The sequence below is a fragment of the Ictidomys tridecemlineatus genome, chromosome 7, assembly GCF_052094955.1.
Source record: "Ictidomys tridecemlineatus isolate mIctTri1 chromosome 7, mIctTri1.hap1, whole genome shotgun sequence".
Lineage (NCBI taxonomy): Eukaryota > Metazoa > Chordata > Mammalia > Rodentia > Sciuridae > Ictidomys > Ictidomys tridecemlineatus.
Window position 1 is genome coordinate 20900635 of NC_135483.1, and position 21408 is coordinate 20922042.

General features: G+C 42.3%; 1 protein-coding gene across 1 annotated transcript in view; it reads left to right on the plus strand.

The window, feature by feature from the left end:
- Positions 1-789: 789 nt before the first annotated feature.
- Positions 790-21408, plus strand: part of Ext1 (exostosin glycosyltransferase 1) — a 263866-nt gene continuing 243247 nt past the window's right edge. The window contains exon 1 of the mRNA XM_005316213.3: positions 790-2377. Within this exon, the coding sequence (XP_005316270.1) occupies positions 1416-2377 (962 nt within the window). The 5' untranslated portion in view covers positions 790-1415. The remainder of the gene's footprint in view (positions 2378-21408) is intronic.

A 21408-nucleotide genomic window follows, 5' to 3' on the forward strand; every position in this document is an offset into this window, starting at 1 on the left:
GTGTTTAAATGCTTAATAGGAAATAAAGATACTGGGCCTTGGAGGGTCGAAAGTGGGCTGGGATAGCATTCTTCTCATCCGCGGTCTTTTCCTGGAAGTCCCTACGCTCCCCCACCTCGGGTTCTCCCCACTTCTCCATTTTCAAGCATCCTCTCCAGCAATCCGCACACACAGAGCCTCCTGCTAGGGGAGGCGTTCCCGGCAGACACCAAAGGAGACGGGATTCTCGAGAGCGCCAGGGGTATCCCGAGCAGCTAGCAGCGCGGGGCGGGCCTGGTCGTCCTGGCTTCCCAGGCCAGCGGTGCCCCAGGTTCCCGGCACTGCCCAGCCCGGATTCCGGGCCCACCCGCCCGGGGGGCCGACCGGGGCCGCGCCGCACAGCGCACCGCTCCGCCCGCCCGCCAGCCGGCCATCCAGCCGGCCAGTCACGGCCACGGCGCTCCGGGGTCCCCGCGCCCCCGCGTCCCCGAGCCGCGCCGGCGCCTCTGCCGGCGGCCGGGGGTTATGAATGGGCGCAGCGGAAGCACCGCCCCCCCCGGACGTGACGCTCGGCCAATGGCAGCGCGGGCTGCGTGGATGGATGAGGTCAGCGCTGTCGTGTCGGGAATGGAATGTGTAAGTGTAACATTCAGAACCGGGTAACATTCGGCGACCGAACGCGGCGGTCGGCAGCGATCGCGCGGGGGCCTGCGAAGCGCCGCTCGGGGCCGGCACTGCCCGCGGGGAGGACGCGCCGCCGCCGCCGCCCAGCGCCGCCGCCGCCGCCGCCGCCAGCCGGGCCGCCGCGCGTCCCGGGGGCCGGCCCCGCGAGCGCAGGAGTAAACACCGCCGGAGTCTCGGAGCCGCTGCAGAAGGGAATAAAGAGAGATGCAGGGATTTGTGAGGTTACGGCGCCCCAGCTGCAAGATGCACTAGCCGGCTGAACCCGGGATCGGCTGACTTGTTGGAACCGGAGTGCTCTGCACGCGAGCGTGGATGAGTTGAAGTTGCTTTCCCGGGGCTCATTTTCCACGCTGCCGAGAGGAATCCGAGAGGCCAGGCAATCACTTCGTCTTGCCATTGATTGGGTATCGGGAGCTTTTTCTTCCCCCCTCTCTTTCTTTTCCTCCGTCTTGTTGCATGCAAGAAAATTACAGTCCGCTGCTCGCCCGCCCTGGGTGCGAAATATTCAGCCCCGGTCTCTCCCGTGCATTGTGCAACCCAAAGATGAAAGACCGAAGGGGAGAAAGTTAAAGAAATCGCCCACATGCGCTGGATCAGTCCACGGCTTGGGGAAAGGCATCCAGAGAAGGTGGGAGCGGAGAGTTTGAAGTCTTTACAGGCGGGAAGATGGCGGACTGGAGCTGAAAGTGTTGATTGGGAAACTTGGGTGATTCTTGTGTTTATTTACAATCCTCTTGACCCAGGCAGGACACATGCAGGCCAAAAAACGCTATTTCATCCTGCTCTCAGCTGGCTCTTGTCTCGCCCTTTTGTTTTATTTCGGAGGCTTGCAGTTTAGGGCATCGAGGAGCCACAGCCGGAGAGAAGAGCAGAGCGGTCGGAATGGCTTGCACCAGCCCAGTCCGGATCATTTCTGGCCCCGCTTCCCGGACGCTCTGCGCCCCTTCTTTCCTTGGGATCAATTGGAAAACGAGGATTCCAGCGTGCACATTTCCCCCCGGCAGAAGCGAGATGCCAACTCGAGCATCTACAAAGGCAAGAAGTGTCGCATGGAGTCCTGCTTCGATTTCACCCTTTGCAAGAAAAACGGCTTCAAAGTCTACGTATACCCGCAGCAAAAAGGGGAGAAAATCGCCGAAAGTTACCAAAACATTCTAGCGGCCATCGAGGGCTCCAGGTTCTACACCTCGGACCCCAGCCAGGCGTGCCTCTTTGTCCTGAGTCTGGATACTTTAGACAGAGACCAGTTGTCACCTCAGTATGTGCACAATTTGAGATCCAAAGTGCAGAGTCTCCACTTGTGGAACAATGGTAGGAATCATTTAATTTTTAATTTATATTCCGGCACTTGGCCTGACTACACCGAGGACGTGGGGTTTGACATCGGCCAGGCAATGCTGGCCAAAGCCAGCATCAGTACTGAAAACTTCCGACCCAACTTTGATGTTTCTATTCCCCTCTTTTCTAAGGATCATCCCAGGACAGGAGGGGAGAGGGGGTTTTTGAAGTTTAACACCATCCCTCCTCTCAGGAAGTACATGCTGGTATTCAAGGGGAAGAGGTACCTGACAGGGATAGGGTCAGACACCAGGAATGCCTTATATCACGTCCACAATGGGGAGGACGTCTTGCTCCTCACCACCTGCAAGCATGGCAAAGACTGGCAAAAGCACAAGGATGCTCGCTGTGACAGAGACAACACCGAGTACGAGAAGTAAGTAGTGGGGCTGGATGCCTTTAGGAGTTGCCCTGGGCCCGGCCCATCTCGCCCACCTTGGCCAGGTGTGAGGGTGGGGGAGGGAGCCGCTCAGGAGTCTCAGGTTTTTTCCTTCCTTTTTGAAGCTTGGGACTGAGCACCCTGATTCAAGTGTGTGGCCAGAAGTTGGGTAAACTGAAAAGCCTGAGCACTTTTTTGAGCCAAGTGGATGACGGAGTGTCTCCCTCTTGCTTAGAAAACCTTCAGGGGAATGTGTCTTCTGTTAAGGATGGGTTCTGATCTCTTTTGGAAACTGTACTTAAGCTTGGGGCATGGAAGGATGTTTCTGAGGGTATCTTGAGAACCTGAAAGGGGCTGATCTACCAACAATCAGCAGATCTTTCCCCGGAGATTGATGCTTTGTTTGCAAAACTCATGAACACCTTACCTGTTCTTCCTGGAGTTGTCCTGCTTCAAAATTTCATCTTTTCCTAAGCCTTCAGTTCATGTTAGCTGGGAGAGTGTTTTAATTACAACTACTAAACTTGTGTGCCTGTCTCCTCCTTCCTCCATGGCATTGACTTTTATGAAGAGAGACTGTAGGCCTGTCAGGGCACGTAGGCTCATATTCATTCATTCATTCATTCATTCATTCATTCATTCATTTACATGTATGTGCCCTGTCTCCTTCCTAGGGGAAACTTTAAAAAATCTGGGCCTCAGGCCCATTGCTGTAAATGCTGCTGGCTAATTTAGATTTCCCTTTTCCCTTTGTCTTTATTCATTTGCATATAAATCGTAGACTGTTACTCTTTGAATGGGTGTGAGATGCCTCCTTAGCCTCTGTAGTGAGGCAAGTTTTGTCCAGTTGCTAAGTAACTGAGTTGGTTACTTTGTAGCCCTTTTCACCTTTCCTTTTCCTTTCCAGTGACAGTAACAGACAAAGTGGATTTGGGACTAAAGCTAGAATCCACAAATCTGCTTTAACCTGAACTTGGCCTGTCAGTTTCCTAATAGATAGGGTCTTCCCCAACCCCAGACTTTCCCTAATCTCTGGCTGTGAAAGAGTTAGTGAGTTCTTAACAGTGCATTTCCACGTTACGCCAGTTAAAAACCAGAGCAGCCTTGTGCTACCCAGGGAAGGAAGGGGAACCTCTTGGCTGAGTATAAGAGGAACTGGCAGAGGTTGGCAGATTTTGCAATTGATTCATGAAATGCAGAATAGGGAAAATGCTTCGCAAACCTGCCTGGAACAGGAAGGGGCATGGTGGGAAAGCAGCCTGAAAAGAAAGGTTTGATTGTAGTCTGTGGATTTCCTCAGACTCTCAGGCCTCTGTGGGAGTGATGGGAAGGGAAATTAAAGTCCTCCTGTACTTGGTCACAAAGAGTGAGGGAGGAAGTAGCAAGCTCTGGGATTCTGATCCTCAAGCCCAACACCTTTTGCTTTCAAGCATAAGAAAAGCCTGAGGCTAGGATCAATTCTGAATCTATTTTACTTTTACTCAGGGGTAGTTATGTGTGAATGTTGGGTGCAGTAGCAATGGATTAAAATCTCTCACAAAAGAAATTTAAACTATGGTTAGTAATGAACTGCTCTATTTGCGTGACATTTACATTGACCTGTTCCTGTGGGTGCTTTTAAGAAGAAATGCGCCTAGCCTTTCAGGAATTTCTTTGTCTAGTGTGTATGATGGAGTAACTCAGTCTGAAGCCTAGCCTTTCTATGTCTCCTAAAGCAATCCTACCAAATTTTGTAGAAGGATTGTGTTGTTCTTCCTACTGAAAGAACTAGCTGAGATTTCACTCTAGGAAACATGAATTATATATTTAGTTGGAAAATACCCGCAATCCAATAAAAGAATTATATCTTCCTTGGCCTCTTATTCCCAAAGTAAATATTAAATCTCTACTTTTTCTCCTGAGTGGAAGTTTTAGATTTCCAGAGATTGGCACTGGTTAGAGGTGGGGCTTGTTTCCTTGCAGCTTTAGTTTTTGATAATTAAACTAATTTCTGACCTCTTTGTGATTGGGCCAAGAAATCTGACACCAACACCCTGTTTTGATTTATGTTTAAAGACCACCAGGGGTCAGGAGCTTCAGATTGGATCTCCTGGTAAAAGTAGCATTTAGAAGGAAAGCAAGTTTGCTCTTTATCCCAAGCAGGGCTTTCTTAAGCAGGGTCACCTCTGCTTTATGTTCCCCTTCTGCACACCTTACAGCCCTAACCTTGCTCAGTAGGACAGGATGCTGCTGCAGAACATTTGCATTCACTAACCTGGCATACCTGCAGTTTCTATACCCTCATTGGGTTGTCAGAATTTTTGTTCTTGGCAAATGAAGCTTGCAGAAACTATTGGCTCTACTATGACTTCGGAACCATGAAGATGAAGCAAGAACTCTGAAATGTATAAGTGACATGCTCTCCTAGCAAGAGTGTGTTGTGCTCTGGAGGAAGAGCAACTGCTGTAAATATTGATGCTTTCTAGAAGTTATTTTCCCATACATGAGATGTGCAGCTCCTCAAGTCTACTGCTAATCTTTCCAGGGCTTTACAGAGGAGGGGATAAAGAAGTTAGGACTATAGGGGTGGTCTGTATAAGTTTAGTGGCTTACAGACTCCTGTGACTTTGATTCTCATCTTGAACATTAATGTTTCCTTCTGTGAAATGGATTTTAGGAAGCTTCAGGTTGCTTGTAAACATTCATTTGGTAATGGCTTGCAAAAAAATGATTGATTTTTTTCATCTATCTCTCTTCTTTATTAGCAAGTGCCTTTGAAAAAACTGTATTTTAATTTATTCCCGCCAACAACCACATGTTGTTGGACTTAAAGGGATCTGATAATGTTTGGGCTTAAAGGTATCTGATAATTAGATTGAAAATTTATGGTGTCATGGCCAAGTTAGGATATTATAGAATATATACAAATATATCTACTAAAAACAGTTGCTTTTTGAGAAACACAGCATTATGTGGTACTGATTCATTTTGTGAAAATGGACATTATATAAAGGTATAGAAGAGCTACATGGAATGAATGAAAATACTTTTGTAATACAGAAAAAGTAAATTCCTCCTGTCATTTTTTGACCCAGACTTCCAAGATTATATTAAAACATTCATTTTTATGACACCCATAATTAATTTTCATCAGTTACATATTTTAACAGATGTAGATGACACCAGCTAAAATAAGTGGCTGCAGTGATTAGATGATTTGTAATGAGGCCTTAGAGAAATTCTTTGTATTTTACATTCTTTGAGCTTCTTATGTATCCTTATTACTGTATTTTGCATGAGCTTCATAGTTCATATCCCTTCAAAGAACATTATTGCAAAACTTCAGATTTGGCTATTTGAAATAGAAGAAAGAAAAGAAATGGGAGGTGGCTTCTATCTTTGACCCCTCCAAGCAAAGTGGAGGCAATTATTTTAAGCAAATTCTGGGAATAGGGAAAATTCTGTGCAGGTCTTTTTGACAACTTCATTTTCTGTTTTTGCTAAAGCTGTACCCAACTGTCCTCTATCCTTAAGGGTAGGTAGTCATTCAACTTCTACCAGTCTCATTTCACAGCTGTTGAACAGAGAGATGGAATATGTAATTGACCAATCAGAAATCTGGTTAGTGGCAGGAGTAGCCCTACAATGCAGACCTCCTGGATTTCCCCATAATCTGCATTTTTGAATTTCTAATCACAGCCATCAGACACCCTTAAAAGCTCTCCAGCCACTAGGAGTTCTGTATTGGAGGTCTTTCTTGTGAGACTTCTCTTGGAACCCTTTGGAAGCCTAATGGGAACTTGGACAAGCTTCAAAAAGAGAAGGAAAAAAAAACAAAAAAACAAGCACATATGTATACAAATTGTCACCTGGTTTTAAGGACTGACACACTCCTGCTAAGGCCATCCTCAGGTTTACAACTCTTGCCCTGGGTCTTTTTATCTTTTTCTATCATTCCTAACTAAGGTGGATGGGTCCCTGGAGCTGCTTTGCCTAGACAGGAGTTCTTGGTTTGGTCCTAAGGGGTTTAGATTGACCATACAATAAGTTGTGTTCAGATGCTTTATAGCAAAAAGAAAATGTGCACAAAAAAGTAATAATATAAATGACACTTTGTTTTTTCCTATTATCCCAAACTGTTCACAGACACTTTGAGCAAGTTCATGATCCAGCAGTGAACCTTAGGCAAATGTTTTCTTCTCCTGCAATGAAAGATGAGAATTGTGATTCACACGTATCAAATGTAAAATATTAGCATTTTTTTCTTTCCACAGTTGTATGAGAGCACAAAAGCATTTCTAAAATAGACTGCATGAGCACATATTAAGAATAAAGGGAGGGGGCTGGAGTTGTGGCTCAGTGGTAGAGCACTCGCCTAGCACATGCGGGGTGCTGGGTTCGATCCTCAGCACCACATAAAAATAAAATAAAGGTCCAAAGTACATGTATGAAGGCATGAATTGGTGTGAGCGTACTTTGTATACAACCAGAGATATGAAAAATTGTGCTCTATGTGTGTAATAAGGATTGTAATGCATTCCACTGTCACATATAAATAAAAAAATTAAATAAAGGTATTGTGATCAACTACAATTAAAAACAATATTTTTTAAAAAAAGAATAAAGGTAGAATCAGCTCTATGCAAAATGACGAAGTTGGCATGTGCGTCTTCTGACACTGACCTTCTAGTTCTCTCATTTCCTCCCCTTTTCACTTCTCCCTGAACCTGCTTTCTGGAGAGCACCTGAAAGCTTCATTCACAAGGAAACCCTGCATCCAGGTTGTGGTGTGATGGGCCACTTCTAGAACATGTGCATGTTGACGGGAGTCCAGTCTGGCAAAAAATGAGGGTTCAAGTAGAATCTGTGGTCTGAACTAGGGGCCTACAGGTTTTGTCCTACAGATCATGAATGGCTTGCCACTAAGGCATGGGCAGGCCCTCCCAATAGGAGGCCACTTTCAGTCCCTGTGACAATGACCGCAGTGGGAAGTCACAGAATTGGCAAAAGAGGAGATGCCACAAGGTGGATATTGTTCTTTTGGCCAGAGCCTGAGAATCTGTCTCCTCAGAACACAGTGCCAGATAGCCCTGCCAATAGCGACCTTGAGTATGTCAGTGTCACATCAAAGGCTGTGCTTGATGGTCGGCTGCTTTTCTCACGGCCACCTTGCCAGCTGCCTGTGAGGTCATCTACTAGGGTGCAAACCGAGGCCAGCAGTGGTGAAGTGGTTCGTCTAAGGTTTCCCAGCTTGTATGTGGCTGAACTGAGGCTATAGTCCAGGTTTTCTGGCTCCCAGTTCTCTGTTCACTGAGGTCTGCTGCTCCTTGGTTCTGTTCACTTTTTGGCAGGTGTATTCAGAATGAACCAGGTAAGGTGAGGCGGTTCCTGGATTCTGCCGTCCTCAGATGTGACCATCCAAGCGCCTGTTTCCCTGAGCATAATGACTAATTGTTTTTATGGAAGAGCTCTTGCACCTCTACCAAGCTCTTGTGATAAACAGGGCCTCCCTGTGAACTAAAAGATTTGTTGGGTGCCTGTTACTTGAATTTACCGTTTTTCTTTCATTTAAGCCTTTCAACAGTAGTTTGGGGGTATGTATCCATGTTACAGATTATAATGTAGGCTCCAGAGAGAGGGTCAAGTAAGAGCTCAGTGTCACACCTGGTGCATGAATGGCTTCCAACAAGGGATCTTAGATTTCAGAGTTCATTTTCCTTGTCAGAAATGTTACCATCTTAAAGGATCAAACTTTCCATCTGTTTACATGCAAATTTTTAACCAGTTGAGTCAGGGGTTTGTGGATCAACTCTTTTTTTTTTTCTTTTTTAACCCTTTCCCCTAATGCCTTTACTTTGTAAACATGTTTCCCAAGGAAAGAACTTGGCTTGGAGATGTGGCCCTTAATTCTGACACCAATCTCTGAACTCCTTGATCTCCTCCATTCAAGCAACATGGTGCCGTGGTCTATATGAATTCTGTTTTTAATTCTCTCCAAGAGCTCTTCTGAGTGAGGAAGCCACAAGTGATCTCCATGAGTGACCTTTGCCCTCACTGGTAGCCCCTACAGTGTTTCCTCTTTTAATTGTAAGTGAACCTTTGAAATGGAGACTGGGGTAACTGTGACCCAAGGTGGAGAGTGTGATCCAATGGTGAAGAAATGGAAGATTCTGTACCTGGAACACAGGATACCTGCTCCCAGGACCTCAAGCTCCTGAAAGAAGAGTACTGCTGGTTGGGGGTATAGCGGAGGGGAAGAGTAAGTGCTTGGCATTCACTAGGCCTCGGGTTCAAACCCAGCACTAAGAAGGAAAGAGGAGGGGGGAGGGAAAAAAGAAAAGATTAAAACATGTTAAATTTTGTGGGAAATTGGGAAGGTTCAGATGATATATGAGGTGAAATTAAACTTCAAATCCCATTATAAGAGCTGGCTATTCTTGTGAAACTTTGCTGCATTCGGTCTACTCTAACACATAAATGCACCTGTATATTTATATCATTCTATCTCTTCGTATCCAAGTGCCTGTGTAGACATATTAATTACTCTTAACTAATAAGAAGTGTATTCAGCACAATTTTCTTAACTTCCTTGTCTGTACCAGATGCCCGTGTTCCTTGGACCTGGGGCCACCACAGTGTGCCATACGGGCTCCTGACTGTCTCCTGACCTCTTCTTTTTATTGGTTTTCTAAAGTTGAAGCCAGACTTTAAATTTGGATTTTTTTTCCTTTAACATTCTCCAGAAGCATGTATTTACCTGTCCTATTAAATAGTCTTTGAAAATAGAATTGTTTTTTACTTCCAGCATTGGGGATTGTGCATGCTAGGCAAGCACTCTACCACTGAGCTATAGCCCCAGCCCTGAAAATAGGATTTTTAAGATGTGATTTTTTTTTCCAACTCATACTTACCCCACAGTTTAACCATTGAACCACTTACATTTTCTTAGATACCGAGTTACCTTATGTGTATATATGTATATATATATATATATCTTTTTTTTTTCACTAGAAATAAAGTGTGATCCATGTTGAGTGTTTTCTTGACTGAGGTCCCTACCCCCAAACAATAAAGAACTTCCTGCCCTGTTCCCCCCACCCCATTCCAATCCCATTGAGGCAATAGCTCTTTAAGGTGCCAGTGAACATCCATTCAGGGAAATAGCCATCATTAAATGACTGCTTAGATAAACATTTGTAGGTGTTAATTGGTCCTGCAGGGGGTCTTTGAAGCTTCCTGGGCAGTGTTCCCTTTGAAGTTTTGTTTTTGCTCCTGTCAGAAACCTCCCTGCATCTTTTACTGAGCAGGAGGCCGGACTTCTCTCTCCAAGGACCATGCTCCTTTTCTTAGGATTTCAGAGTCTGCAGGCCTGACCTGGGGAGGTATCTTTCTTCTAGCTATTTGTATCAGTAAATCAAGGCCACATTCCTATTTTCTCTTGGGTTGGTGAATCCATGATTCATAGGACCTGACTTTGTGTTGGTCCCTTCCCCTTTGGGCCTCCAAGTCACATTCTAAATGAAAATGTGCTGTTCTTAATTATTTTAAAAACAAAACAGAAAACAAAGTGAACCAACAGTTTATACCTAGTTATTTTCAGTCACCCCCTCCCCTTTCAGCTTAATTATTGCTTTTAATAGTATTGAGAGATTTGCAGGAATACACATCCTCTTTTTGTGTATCTGTTTGTCTGAAGACTTGTAAAAGGGAGGAAATTGTGACCCTGGACCAGGAAAGTTACTGACTCACAAAGAGTCCTGGTCTAGGTTTTTAACCTCTTGGCCTCAGTTTCCACATCTGGAAATGGAGACCACGATACTGGCCCCACAGGGTCATTAAGAGGATCAAAAGAGGTGGAGTGTATGTGAACGTGCCTCGTAAAAGCTAATATGCTCTATAGGGTGTTGTTATTATTAAGCCCCTTCCTGCCCTTTTCTAATGACCATAGGGATTCACTTAAGTTTCATAACTTTTAACTAGGAACTCTATTCATCTTTTCCTTGAAACTTAAATCTCAGGCAGTTGTGGTGGGTGCCCTTGGAAGTTCAGCCATTGCTCTGTGGGCTGTGGAAAGACCTACTTAGTATCTTTGAGCTGGAGCTTGCAGGTGGCAGGGGATGGAGACAGAAGAAGGAGGAGAACCAGGTACTTCCTTACCTCCATGTTCCCTGGTCAGTTGCTCTGAGAATGCAGGTTATCCCTTTTGCAGTTAACTTGTACACCTAACCAGTTGAGGGTGACATTTGGAGGGACAACTTGTATGAATGGAGCTCAGCTACTTGGTAGCCTCTCTGAGGGGGAGAAGAATCACCCAGTCCATTTTAAGTCACAAGATTTATTACAAGGGGTCATGAAGTGGAAACTGAACTGAAATTGGTCTGGTTAATTCTCAGGACTCAGCTTAATACCTGGGACAGGCTACTTTGTGCCTGCTTTGGCCGACATCATTGCCTGTGTGTGTGTCTGCCAACTACTGGCCGGTTCTTTCCTAAATTCTCTTATCTGGACCTTGGAAAAAAATCAGTCTAACTTTTCCAGTGCTTCTGGGAGAGCCATTTGTATTAAGTCATGTCTTCAGTGTGCTGGGGACCTGATCAGTGAAAGGACTGCCTGTCACCTTACTACCCTTGATTTATTAGGTGGACAGCCTTTTGCAAAGAACAGCTTAGAGTGGCTTCCTGGAACCGGGGACTGTGGTTAGGGGAAGTTGTCTGTGGCAGGCACTGTTGAAGCCATATCCTGTTGGCACTTAGTATTTGAGCCCAGTTGTTGTTGTTGTTGATGATGATGATGATGATGATGATGATAGCAACAGCAGGTAATATTTATTGAGGGTGTACTATATGCTGGGTAATGGACAGCATCTTCTTTAATCTTTATGTCTACCTTGAAGTAAGATATCCATTTTATCTCAATTTTATAGATGTTGAAACTGAGTCACAGTGTCTCAGGTTGACCCATTTAAGAATTGTGATATGAACTCTTAAGAGTTATGACATAACACGGTTATGATATAAACAAAATTGTCTGACTTCCAAACCTGTGGTCTTAACCACACCAACCTTACTGTTTGAATAGCTGGCATTGATGTCAACAAGATCATGCACTCACATAAAATAATGTGATTGATTTATGGGTATCATTTGGGTGTCTCTCCTAGAATTAATTCAGTCTTACTTTAGAGAGATGGTTCTAGTTTGACAATAGGTTAGAAGCAGTAAATTTATAGATGAGAGAGTGATTCTTGTAGATGGATCTGGGAAGAAAGGTCAGCTGTCAACCAAAATACAAGGAAGTGGGTCAGAAAGTTACAGAATATAAAGCCCAGAAGTAAGGAAGCATGGCAATTTAAGAATTGCAGGCCCAGTGCCCAGGAGTGGCCTCCTCATTCCTCAAGAGTCCCAGTACCTACATCCTTGCCTGTCACCCAGTAGAGCATCTGTAAATATCTGATGAACTGCTGCAAGGTTTAAGATTGACCCTGAGGCATCATTTGGGATTACTGTCCTTTAAGAAAGTAGAAAAACAAACAATCCACTTGATAACTTTTGTAACCATGTGGGTAATATAAAAATATTTTGAGTCCCTTAAGAATAAACATGTCACCAACTGCTGTGCATTCTCAAGGGCTCTGAAGATCTCCTTTGGGTTTCTGGTGGGTTTGGCTAACTCAGATTTCTGTTTTTTTAATTTTTTTAAATTTTTTTTAATGATGTACCTGTAGTGTGAACTCGAGACATGAGATTGTGATGTGGGTCTGTAGCGCTAGCTTATCTCGATTGACTAGCGCCCAAATGCCTTTGAAAAAAGTGGCCCTAAGCCAAGGTTGGCCTTTCTGTCCAAGGTGTAACATATGCATTCTGGGGTTTGGAAAAAGGAGGTGCCTGTGAGGTGATAAGAGGACATCTAGTCTGTTGCCCAGGAACTCTGGGAGGTATGTGGAGGCTCATGTCATTGCCTTCTTTTTTCTATACTCCTTGAGGGGCTCAGGATGGCAGATGATGGTGGAGGAGAATGGATTTCCTATGTGCATTCCAGCATCCTGATTGGTGGAGATCATCCGTAGTGATCATACCACCATCCTGCTGGAGTGTACCTTTGGGGGTTTCTCCTAGTTCCTGTGTTGGCAAGGTGTGGTGAGCCAGCCTCTCACCCGCCTCCCCACTCCCCAATTTCCATTCCTATGGCAGATCTGTGTTCTTCCTTCCCCCTCCTTTCCCATACACCCTCTTTCCTCTTTCTGGAATGCTGCCACTCAGCTCCATCTTCCAGAGTCATTTCCTGGAAGCCTAAGACCAGGCCAAATTCCCTGGGTCTATGCTTTCTCTTAGAATATTTAGTAATTACCCCAGCTGTGAATTTCCATTGGTTTAACTATTTTTCTCTCTTCCCAATGGATTGTATAGGCCCTGAGGGGAGGATTCGTGTGTGTGTGTGTGTGTGTGTGTGTGAGAGTGTGTGTTAATTTAATCAACAGATATTTATTGAGTTCCTAAGATATGCAGGCACTGGGACTCAACAGTGAATAAAAGAGACACTTGTCCTGCACTCAGGACACCTACAGACTAGTGGCTAGAGGTGAGACCGTAGAAATCATGGCATGTGTTAAGAAGATGCTGTTAAAAAAAAAAAAAAGTAAAGGCAGTGGCTCTCAACCTTGGTTGTACAACAGGATCTTAAGGGAGGACCTCTGAGGGCAGGTCCTGGCCCCAATTTAGGCCAGTCAGACTCTAGGGATGAAGGTCCAGCTTTCTGCACAGTTCACCAGGTGTATTGCATGCCCAGGGAGCTGGTAAAGTCGGGGAGGACTTTGCAGTTTTAAATATGGAGGGGGAGAAAGGCCTCTGGGAAAATGGCCTTGAGCTGTTTCCCTTCAGAACTGATTCCCTGCAGGCCTGATTCATAGTAGGCACTGCGTTTTTGTTGAATAAATGAAAAAAGTTACATTTATTTAATAAACAGGAATGTTACCACTGTAGATTCAAAGTACCAGGTCTGAGGCTGAGAAAGGAGGATCTCAAGTTCAAGTTCAGCCGCAGCAATGTAAGGAGGCTTTGAACAACAGCAAGACCCTTGTCTAAAAAAAAAAAAAAAAAAAAAGGATGGGGAATGTGGCTCAGTGGCAAAGTGCTGCTGGGTTTAATCCCTAGTACAAAATAATAACAACAAAAACGTCACTCTTCTTGCTTTATAACATAGGCCCTTTCTATTCCCCTTCCAAGGTCATTTTATTCATTTGCATATTCTCCTAGTTTCTGTTTATTGTCATAGGAAATTTCTTCCAATAATTGTTTTTAATTTTTTTTTTTAAAGTTGTAGATGGACACAATACCTTTATTTTATTTATTTATTTTTATGTGTGCTGAGGATCTAACCCAGTGCCTCTACCACTGGGCCACAACCCCAGCCTTGGGTGTTTTATAATTTTTAAGTTATTTTCTGCCTTCTCCTTTCTTTCTTTTTTTTTTTTTAAAAGTATTTATTTTTTAGTTGTAGTTGGATATCTTTAGTAGTATCTTTAATTATTTATTTTTATGTGGTGCTGAGGATCAAATCCAGGGCCTGGGGCCTTTGCGATGGGAGCCCTCTACTGCTGAGCCACAACCCCAGTCCCCTCTGCCTTTCCCTTTTTTTTTTTTTTTTTTAATTGTTGTGTTAGATGTATCAGTGAAATCAAGTTAAAATGAAGCAAGGGGGTTTGCTGTATTATATAAATCCAAAGAATTTATTGCTATAGGCAAAACCATTCTGAACTTTTTATCATTTAATTTTAACAGTCTGTAGATATTGGACCCTCACCCCCCCTGCACTTTTCATTTCAATTTTTCTCCCCAAAGGTTGATTGAGTAGATCTTATGGCCTACATTTTTTTTCCCCCCTCAGGTTACACCTGAACTCTGTTAACTGATACTGAAGTGTTGCCCTAGGGCGTTTACCAGCATAGTGCTTAATTGAGCTATCAACCTTCTAATGAATTCGTATTGAGATTTATCATTTAATTAAAAAGTGAAGGGAGAAAAAAGCAAAAGAAAGATGTGTCACTGTTTCTCCCACTGGCCTCTACTTCCTCCTTCTAAACTCTCCTGGTTTGATTGTGATGGCAAGTGGAATCATCTGGAATGTCGTATTAAAGAACCCAGGGTGCATAGACAAAATGGATGGTGCACTGTATTACAATTACCTGACTGCTTAGTGGGTCTTAAAAATTGATTCAGATTTGGTGACAATCATATGGCACTTGATTAAATGTGAATTATGTTTTATGTTCATCCTAAGGTTGGAAAGGCCATTTTCCAAAATTATTGCAAGGTCTGTATATCTGAAGCAATCTGAAAATCCAATCAGAAGGAATCTAATACTGAAATGCTGCTGCTTTCCTGAGAGGCAGAGAATAAATTTTTCGTGAAAACACCATTTCTTATAAGCTACATGCTCCTTTAAAATTCACATTGCATTAAAAAAGCTACCTTTAAGCAGCACTTTTTATGATGACTGCATTTTTAAGTATGCAAGAGTAATGTTGCAAACCCATAAATGTAGGGCAGTCATCTTTTATTGATTCAAAGAGTAGAAATGTGTAATATTTTTTGTATTTGGATTGTAGAGTTATATTACGTGTTTTTTAAAAAAATGAGTAGTATTTTATGTTAAGATAAAATTTAAGTACCTCAATGTTTAGTACAGTTAAAAGATGGGAGTAGTATTTTCCTGTATTTATTTTAGACTTCACTATGTCTAAGGAGTAACTCAAGTAGGGATAAAAGAGGGCAGAAAGGATTCAATGCCAAAATACATTTTAGGTTTCTATAAAAGTAATCTAAGCAATGTGCACCTTTGGGCTGGGGTTGTAGCTCAGTGGTGGAGCACTTGCCTGGCATGTGTGAGGCACTGAGTTCAATCCTCAGCATCACATATTAATGAATAAGATAAAGGTATTATGTTCATCCACAACTAAAAATATTAAAAAAAAAAAAAGAAAAGAAAGGTACATCTTTAAATTTTAGAAACTGACATGATAATCCAAGGAGTGTTGGTGAGGGTTGGAGCTTCTTTGGACCTGTTTCTCTCCTTTGATGTTCCTGCATGAGACCTGCTCACTAGCTGCTGATTGAGGACAATGGCTCTGTATATTTTGTGCACATCTGTCTGTCTGTTGTATATGTGTTCATGGAGGGGAGCATGGTGTTCAACTGACCCTGAATACTTGGGTCAGAGAGGAGAGGAGTAAGATTATGGAGGTGATCTTAAGATCTAGCATAAGTCTTGCATCATGTACATAACGAGATCAAGATCCAGGGAAGTTTGGCAAGTTGCCCAGGGCCATGTAGTTAGTTATGACAGACTTGAAAGTAGAGTACATGTCTCTTGACTTCCAGTACAGGGGCATGTGGCGGTCACACATATGGGTCCTGGATACTGGTGGTTTGAATTCCAGAGGTGGCTCTGTCACTAGATGTGAGACCTTTGGCATATTCTGTTTCCATTTCTTCATTTGTAAAATGGAGATGATAATAATTTCTGTTTCACAGGTTGTTATTGGGAGGATTAAGTGGGTAATAATGTGTGACATGCTTAGGACAGTGCTTGGTGCATAGTAAACAATAAAGAACCACTGTTACTGTCATTATTAATCTCTGCCATTAAACCACATTAGACCCAAATAATTCCAGTCTTACCATTTGTGTTTATCATTGTTTTAATTTCATTTTCTTTCCTTTGACCTGTTTACAGCTCTTTAAAATTGTAGTGTGCAACATGATAACACAGCTTGCCAGTCACATCGAAGCTCATGGTAGTTTGGCAAGTGCCCAGAATTCCAACCACCTGTTGGAACTGTTGCCAAAATACATTTTCATTGTCTGGAAGTCGTTCAGTCAGGGGAGCAAATCATTAATATGACTGTGTCTTCAAGAAAATTTTTTCTCCTTTCACAAAAGTATTATATTCTGTGAAGTTAAGTCTTTCTCCTATCTTCCGAGAAAACACTAAAATGGGTGGCAGGTGTGTTAATGGTATCCCCTGAAATAAATTTCAGAAATAAATCTGTGCAAGATTGAGAATATAAACTAATTAATTTCTTTCTCAAGCAATCCAAGAAGCCACACAAGAGATCCTGTCATGCAGGGGCATTGGGTGAATCCTGAAGCAATAACAGGAAATAACTTTCTGCTCTTAATAACTTGCACTGCTATTACCAATGGATGACTTTTCCTCTAGGATGGCATTTTTGGCCACTGCAGAACCAAGACTCGGGTGCTGTTTCTGCATGTCATGTTTAAGTAGCATGCACTTGTCCTTGATGCTAAACCTAGAAGAGCAGCCAAGGTAAAAGGAAAGAAACTCAAACCTGTGGTTTGAAGATCCAGGAGCATTCAGACACATCAGAAGGTCAATTTTCATTTTATCTCCCAAGAGACAGCTGCAGTTATGAACAAACATAATGTAAGAGCTTTTCTGTAGTACTGTGTTTGCCACCAAATCCAGATGTGATCTGATTCCTATTGGAATCCACATTATAGCAAGCTTCACTGTCATTGGATCAACTAGGCCCCTTGAAGCTTCAGTGTCCATGTATATATATATGTCTCTCTCTATAGATATTTATATATTTATATGTATATCGTAATAGGATTATATTGTTATAAATCGTAGAGTTATGCAGAGTGTTCCCTAACATACAGTTTTTTAAAAGGGCCTCTGTTGAGTGCTGAGTGGTTCACTAAGTACAGGTTAAAGTGAGCTCTTCCTGCTCTCATCCCCAAATTTGATATTAAGTGGCTCAAGACAAGAAGTGGGATGTGTATTCTATGTCTGTTTTTTTTTTTCTAGGAATATTCCTGAGACTGATATTGAATATTGTTTTACACCAAAAATCAAGGGACAATTTAAAAACCTTGTTTTGGTGGTAGGGGCATGTGTGTTCCTTTTCCTTGTCCCAAGTTCCTCATTTCTTTTCTATTAAATCAAGATCTTCTTTTTTTTTTTTCAGTGAACTGATTTGTAGATCCAGGTAGCAGCTTGGTAAAAAGACCACATTGTATTTCCAGTGAATTCACTGTATTAGAAGAGATGTGTTAAGTGGACATTTTGAATAAGTCTCTGAAAATATAAAATACTTACTTTTGGAACTCCTGGGTACGATGGTCTGGGAGCTTTCTCAGTTTGTTCCTATTTAGGCCATGGTACAAGAACTATCATTTGAAGCCTGTCATTTCGGTCCCCCCAGGGGTATAAAAATGGCCTAGTGATTTTTCAGATAGCAGAGCACAAATCAACAGGCCATTTGGCCTGCCCTTCAGCCCAGGGCTTTACTTGTTAATCATCAGCTTCATCTGCAGCAGCTTCTATTAAGCATTACTCGGTCCACGCAGGTGAGATGGTAATCTGGGAGTCTGGTTCCAACATGTACTGAAGGATTCTCTGAAGTTTCCTTCCTCTTTCTATTCCCTCAACCTGCATCATTTTAGGGGTCCAGGCATGCAGACTTTGCGAGTCCTATTTATGTCATTCAGGCAAGTAAATTCTGGAAGTTAGACTGTAGCCCTTGAATCTGTTTTTGGACCTTAGATTGTTCTGCCTTGCACTATAATTATTTAGTTTCTATCTGTCTAGATTGTTACTCATTTAGGTGTAGAGTTGACTTATTCCCTTGTGGACCCCAGAGTCCTCCTCCCAGTACAGTGACTTGCTTGATGTGTCCTTACTAAAGGTTATTTTATTTGATTAGCCCTCTGTAGTTCTTTCTTTCATGTGGAAATTCACCAAAACAAATTCTATACTTTAAAAAAAAATCTATTATAATTCTTTCTTTGATATGTGTATTTTTCAAATATAGAAAATATTAGATATAGAAAATATTAGAGTTCAAAGTATATAGCACTTCCTTTCATGGTGGAAAAATGTACCTGAGAGGCTTTTGCTTTCTACCATTAGCTTCTAAATATATTTTAACTGCAAAGTTATTTGAATGGTTCATATTTTATACACGACTTAGGCTCAGAATGGTTAGTTGTATGTTAGTTGAACATCAATTACCCTTGAATATCAGCTAGCTCCAGGAGAACAGGGATGGTGTATATTTGTTTTTACTCTGTTTCCCTAGCACTAAGCACAGTGCTAAACTTACACTGGGTCCTCAAGGAGTATTTGTTGAATGAGCATTTTTCTTTGTGTTAGTGCAGGAAGACTTTGGAAACTGAATTGTTAAGAGTTTATTTATTTATTTATTTTCTTGAATAAACATCTCAAAGACAATGTTGATTGGGAAAAATATATTTAGAAAAGGTGTGTGTGTGTGTGTGTGTTTTTTTAACCCCCTTGGAGATTTAAGATAATAGGAGTAAAATTAGAGATTTACCAAAATCAGATGATGATTTGCAGCTTTAAATTAAGCCTTTATTGTCCTTTTAGCTACCATGGAGTTCTTGGGTTGTAACTCATTCATATTTTGATAAACTAGTGCTTTATGGAACCTAGTCTGCATTGCATTGTTTGAGATGGGCCCCAGTAATTGGCTAGATACAGTGTATATTGCTTGGAAGCTGGCTTCCTTTTGGGGAGCAGGCTGAGAGATGGTGATCCCCATGAAGAATTTGTGGAAGAATTCTTTGGTAACTCCATCATAAAGGATGCCCTTGTTCATTCTTTTGGTGCCCTGGCTGCTTCCCGCCATGAAGGGACAGGCTGTGCCCTTGAGAGCAGAGCTCATCCCCATCTCCCTGCTGGTGGTATGGACACAACATGCCATGAACTTTGTTCCCACAGCATAAACCACACATGGAAGGTGTAGGGATGTGATTTTGTGGTGTGACCGCACGGCATGGTTTCTGCAGGCTGACCTCCGCTTCTATGCTGCATCCTAAGGCCACTTAGCTACAGGCCTTTGGTTGAAATTCACATCTCTGTAGAACCATACCTGGCACTTCTGCGCACACCTGCCAAGGATGGATTTTGCACACTTCTTCTTCCTGGGTGTTCTCTAGCAACTATCAAAGGACCATTGGGGGCCCTTCTTTGTGGCTTCTCACAAAAGCCCTCTCTCCTGCCTGAGTCACACTACTTCACTCTGCTTCTTCCTTTTAGTTAATCTTGTTTTCAGGAACCCTCCTTCCTTCCTCTGAAGGCTTGTGTATGCTTATGCACTCACACATACACACACACATGCACACTCACAGTCACACTCTTCCGGTGCCCTGATGCTCCCTTATTCTAGGTCAGGCCTCATATTGCCATTCAAGTCAAGCTTTCTTTGCACATGCGAGTTCTCCTCTCATAAGCTCGACTGCAGATTTCACTTTTCACTAAAGAGAACTTAGGGCATAAACCACAATTAGTGGATGTGTTGGAAAAAAAAATCTGTCTGCAGAAGTGTGACTTTAGCATTGTTAAAAGTACAAACATGTGGTGGTGCACACCTGTAATTCTGGCCGCTCAGGAGGCAGAGACAGAAGGATCGAGAGTTCAAAACCAGCTTCAGCAAAAGCGAGGTGCTAAGCAACTCCGTGAGACCCTGTCTCTAAATAAAATACAAAATAGGGCTGGGGATGTAGTTTAGTGTCTTAGTGCTCCTGAGTTCAATCTGCGGCACCGCCCCTCACCCAACCCCCCCAAAAGTATAAACATTATAGAAAGTTTCCCTACTAAACTTTCCAGGACCACCTTTGGCAGTTGAGTGTTTAATTCTTCTTGTCTTGAGTACATATTATTTATTTTCTTGAAAACAGGATCATTACATACATGTTCTTTTTTGATATCTCTTTTAATCACTGAATTACATTTCAAGCATTATTTCATGCCTGTATGTATATCACTCTTTCTCATTCTGTTTCAATAGTTTTGAGGTATGTGTTGTGAAAATAAATACTTTGATTAGATTAGGGTTGAGGTAAGATTGACATCTGACTCTTGTTTGCGGTTTCTTCTGTTTCTGTAGAGTCGCACCCCCATTCTTTGATAACAAGTAACACTCTAGATTTTTTTTTTAGCAAAATGAATTTCAGGGGGGATATCTAAGTTAAATGCTATTTCCCTCACATTGCCCACAACTGTTTAAAAATATGTTTTAAAGCCCCCCAAAAGCCTTGGGATGTTACTTTTAAAAATGTTTTTTTAAAAATAGTGTCCCCTCCCCCCCATTTCTCTGAAAGACCAAAGTCCACTAACGGAAGACTATTAGTCTCAGGTCTTATGTACATGAAGAAAAAAGCTTTTCTCTGAATCTGGATTACTCTGGGATTTGCAATTGCAAATAGAGGAAGTTAAGGTAGGACCCTTAAATAAAGGTGACTTAAATAAGTCCCTTAAATAAGGTGTTTTTGGTGGAAAATGGGTGGCAAGATACAACCCGCTGTTTCTCATTATTTCACACAGTGCTTTCAAAATGTCTGTTTTGTCACTTGGCACTAGTGAGTACAAATCAAAACTGGCCACATGATCGAAATCTCTGACTGGGCGGTGCATGGGTCTTACTGTGATTTAGTTTCAAAATCAAATAAGAAAGCAAAAGCAAAAAAGAAAAAGTAAAAAGAGGTTTCACATTTTTCTCATCATGGGGCTAAATTGCTGCCTGCTGAATTTTCTCTTTATGATTAGAACTGACAGTTGAACAGATAGGTTTTATTTTTTGGGGGGGGTCAGGAAGAAACTGTCAAGTTTTGGTTTGATTGTTCTCTTTTCTGGGTCTCTCCTTACTTCCCCTGTTTCTTCTTTTCTTTCTTTCTTTCTTTTCTTTTCTTTTCTTTTCTTTTTTTCTTTTTTTTTTTTTTTTAAGCATGGTTGTATTTATCAGTGAGCAGCCACTGTTGGGCACATCCTTCTGTGATAAGCATTTGCAGAATTAAGTCTGAACCATGCCAGAAATCACTTTTCATTTTTCTGGTGTAGCAGAAATGAACCCAGTTTATTCGCTCTCAACAGCTTTACCCAAGTGGCTTAGAAGGGACCTGCTTGATTTTCTAAAGAAGACCTCATGCAGGATCTGATTTAATATAGCTCCACTAAGGCAGACTGACTTTTTTTTTTTTTTCCATGTCCTGGTTTTATGTTTCCAT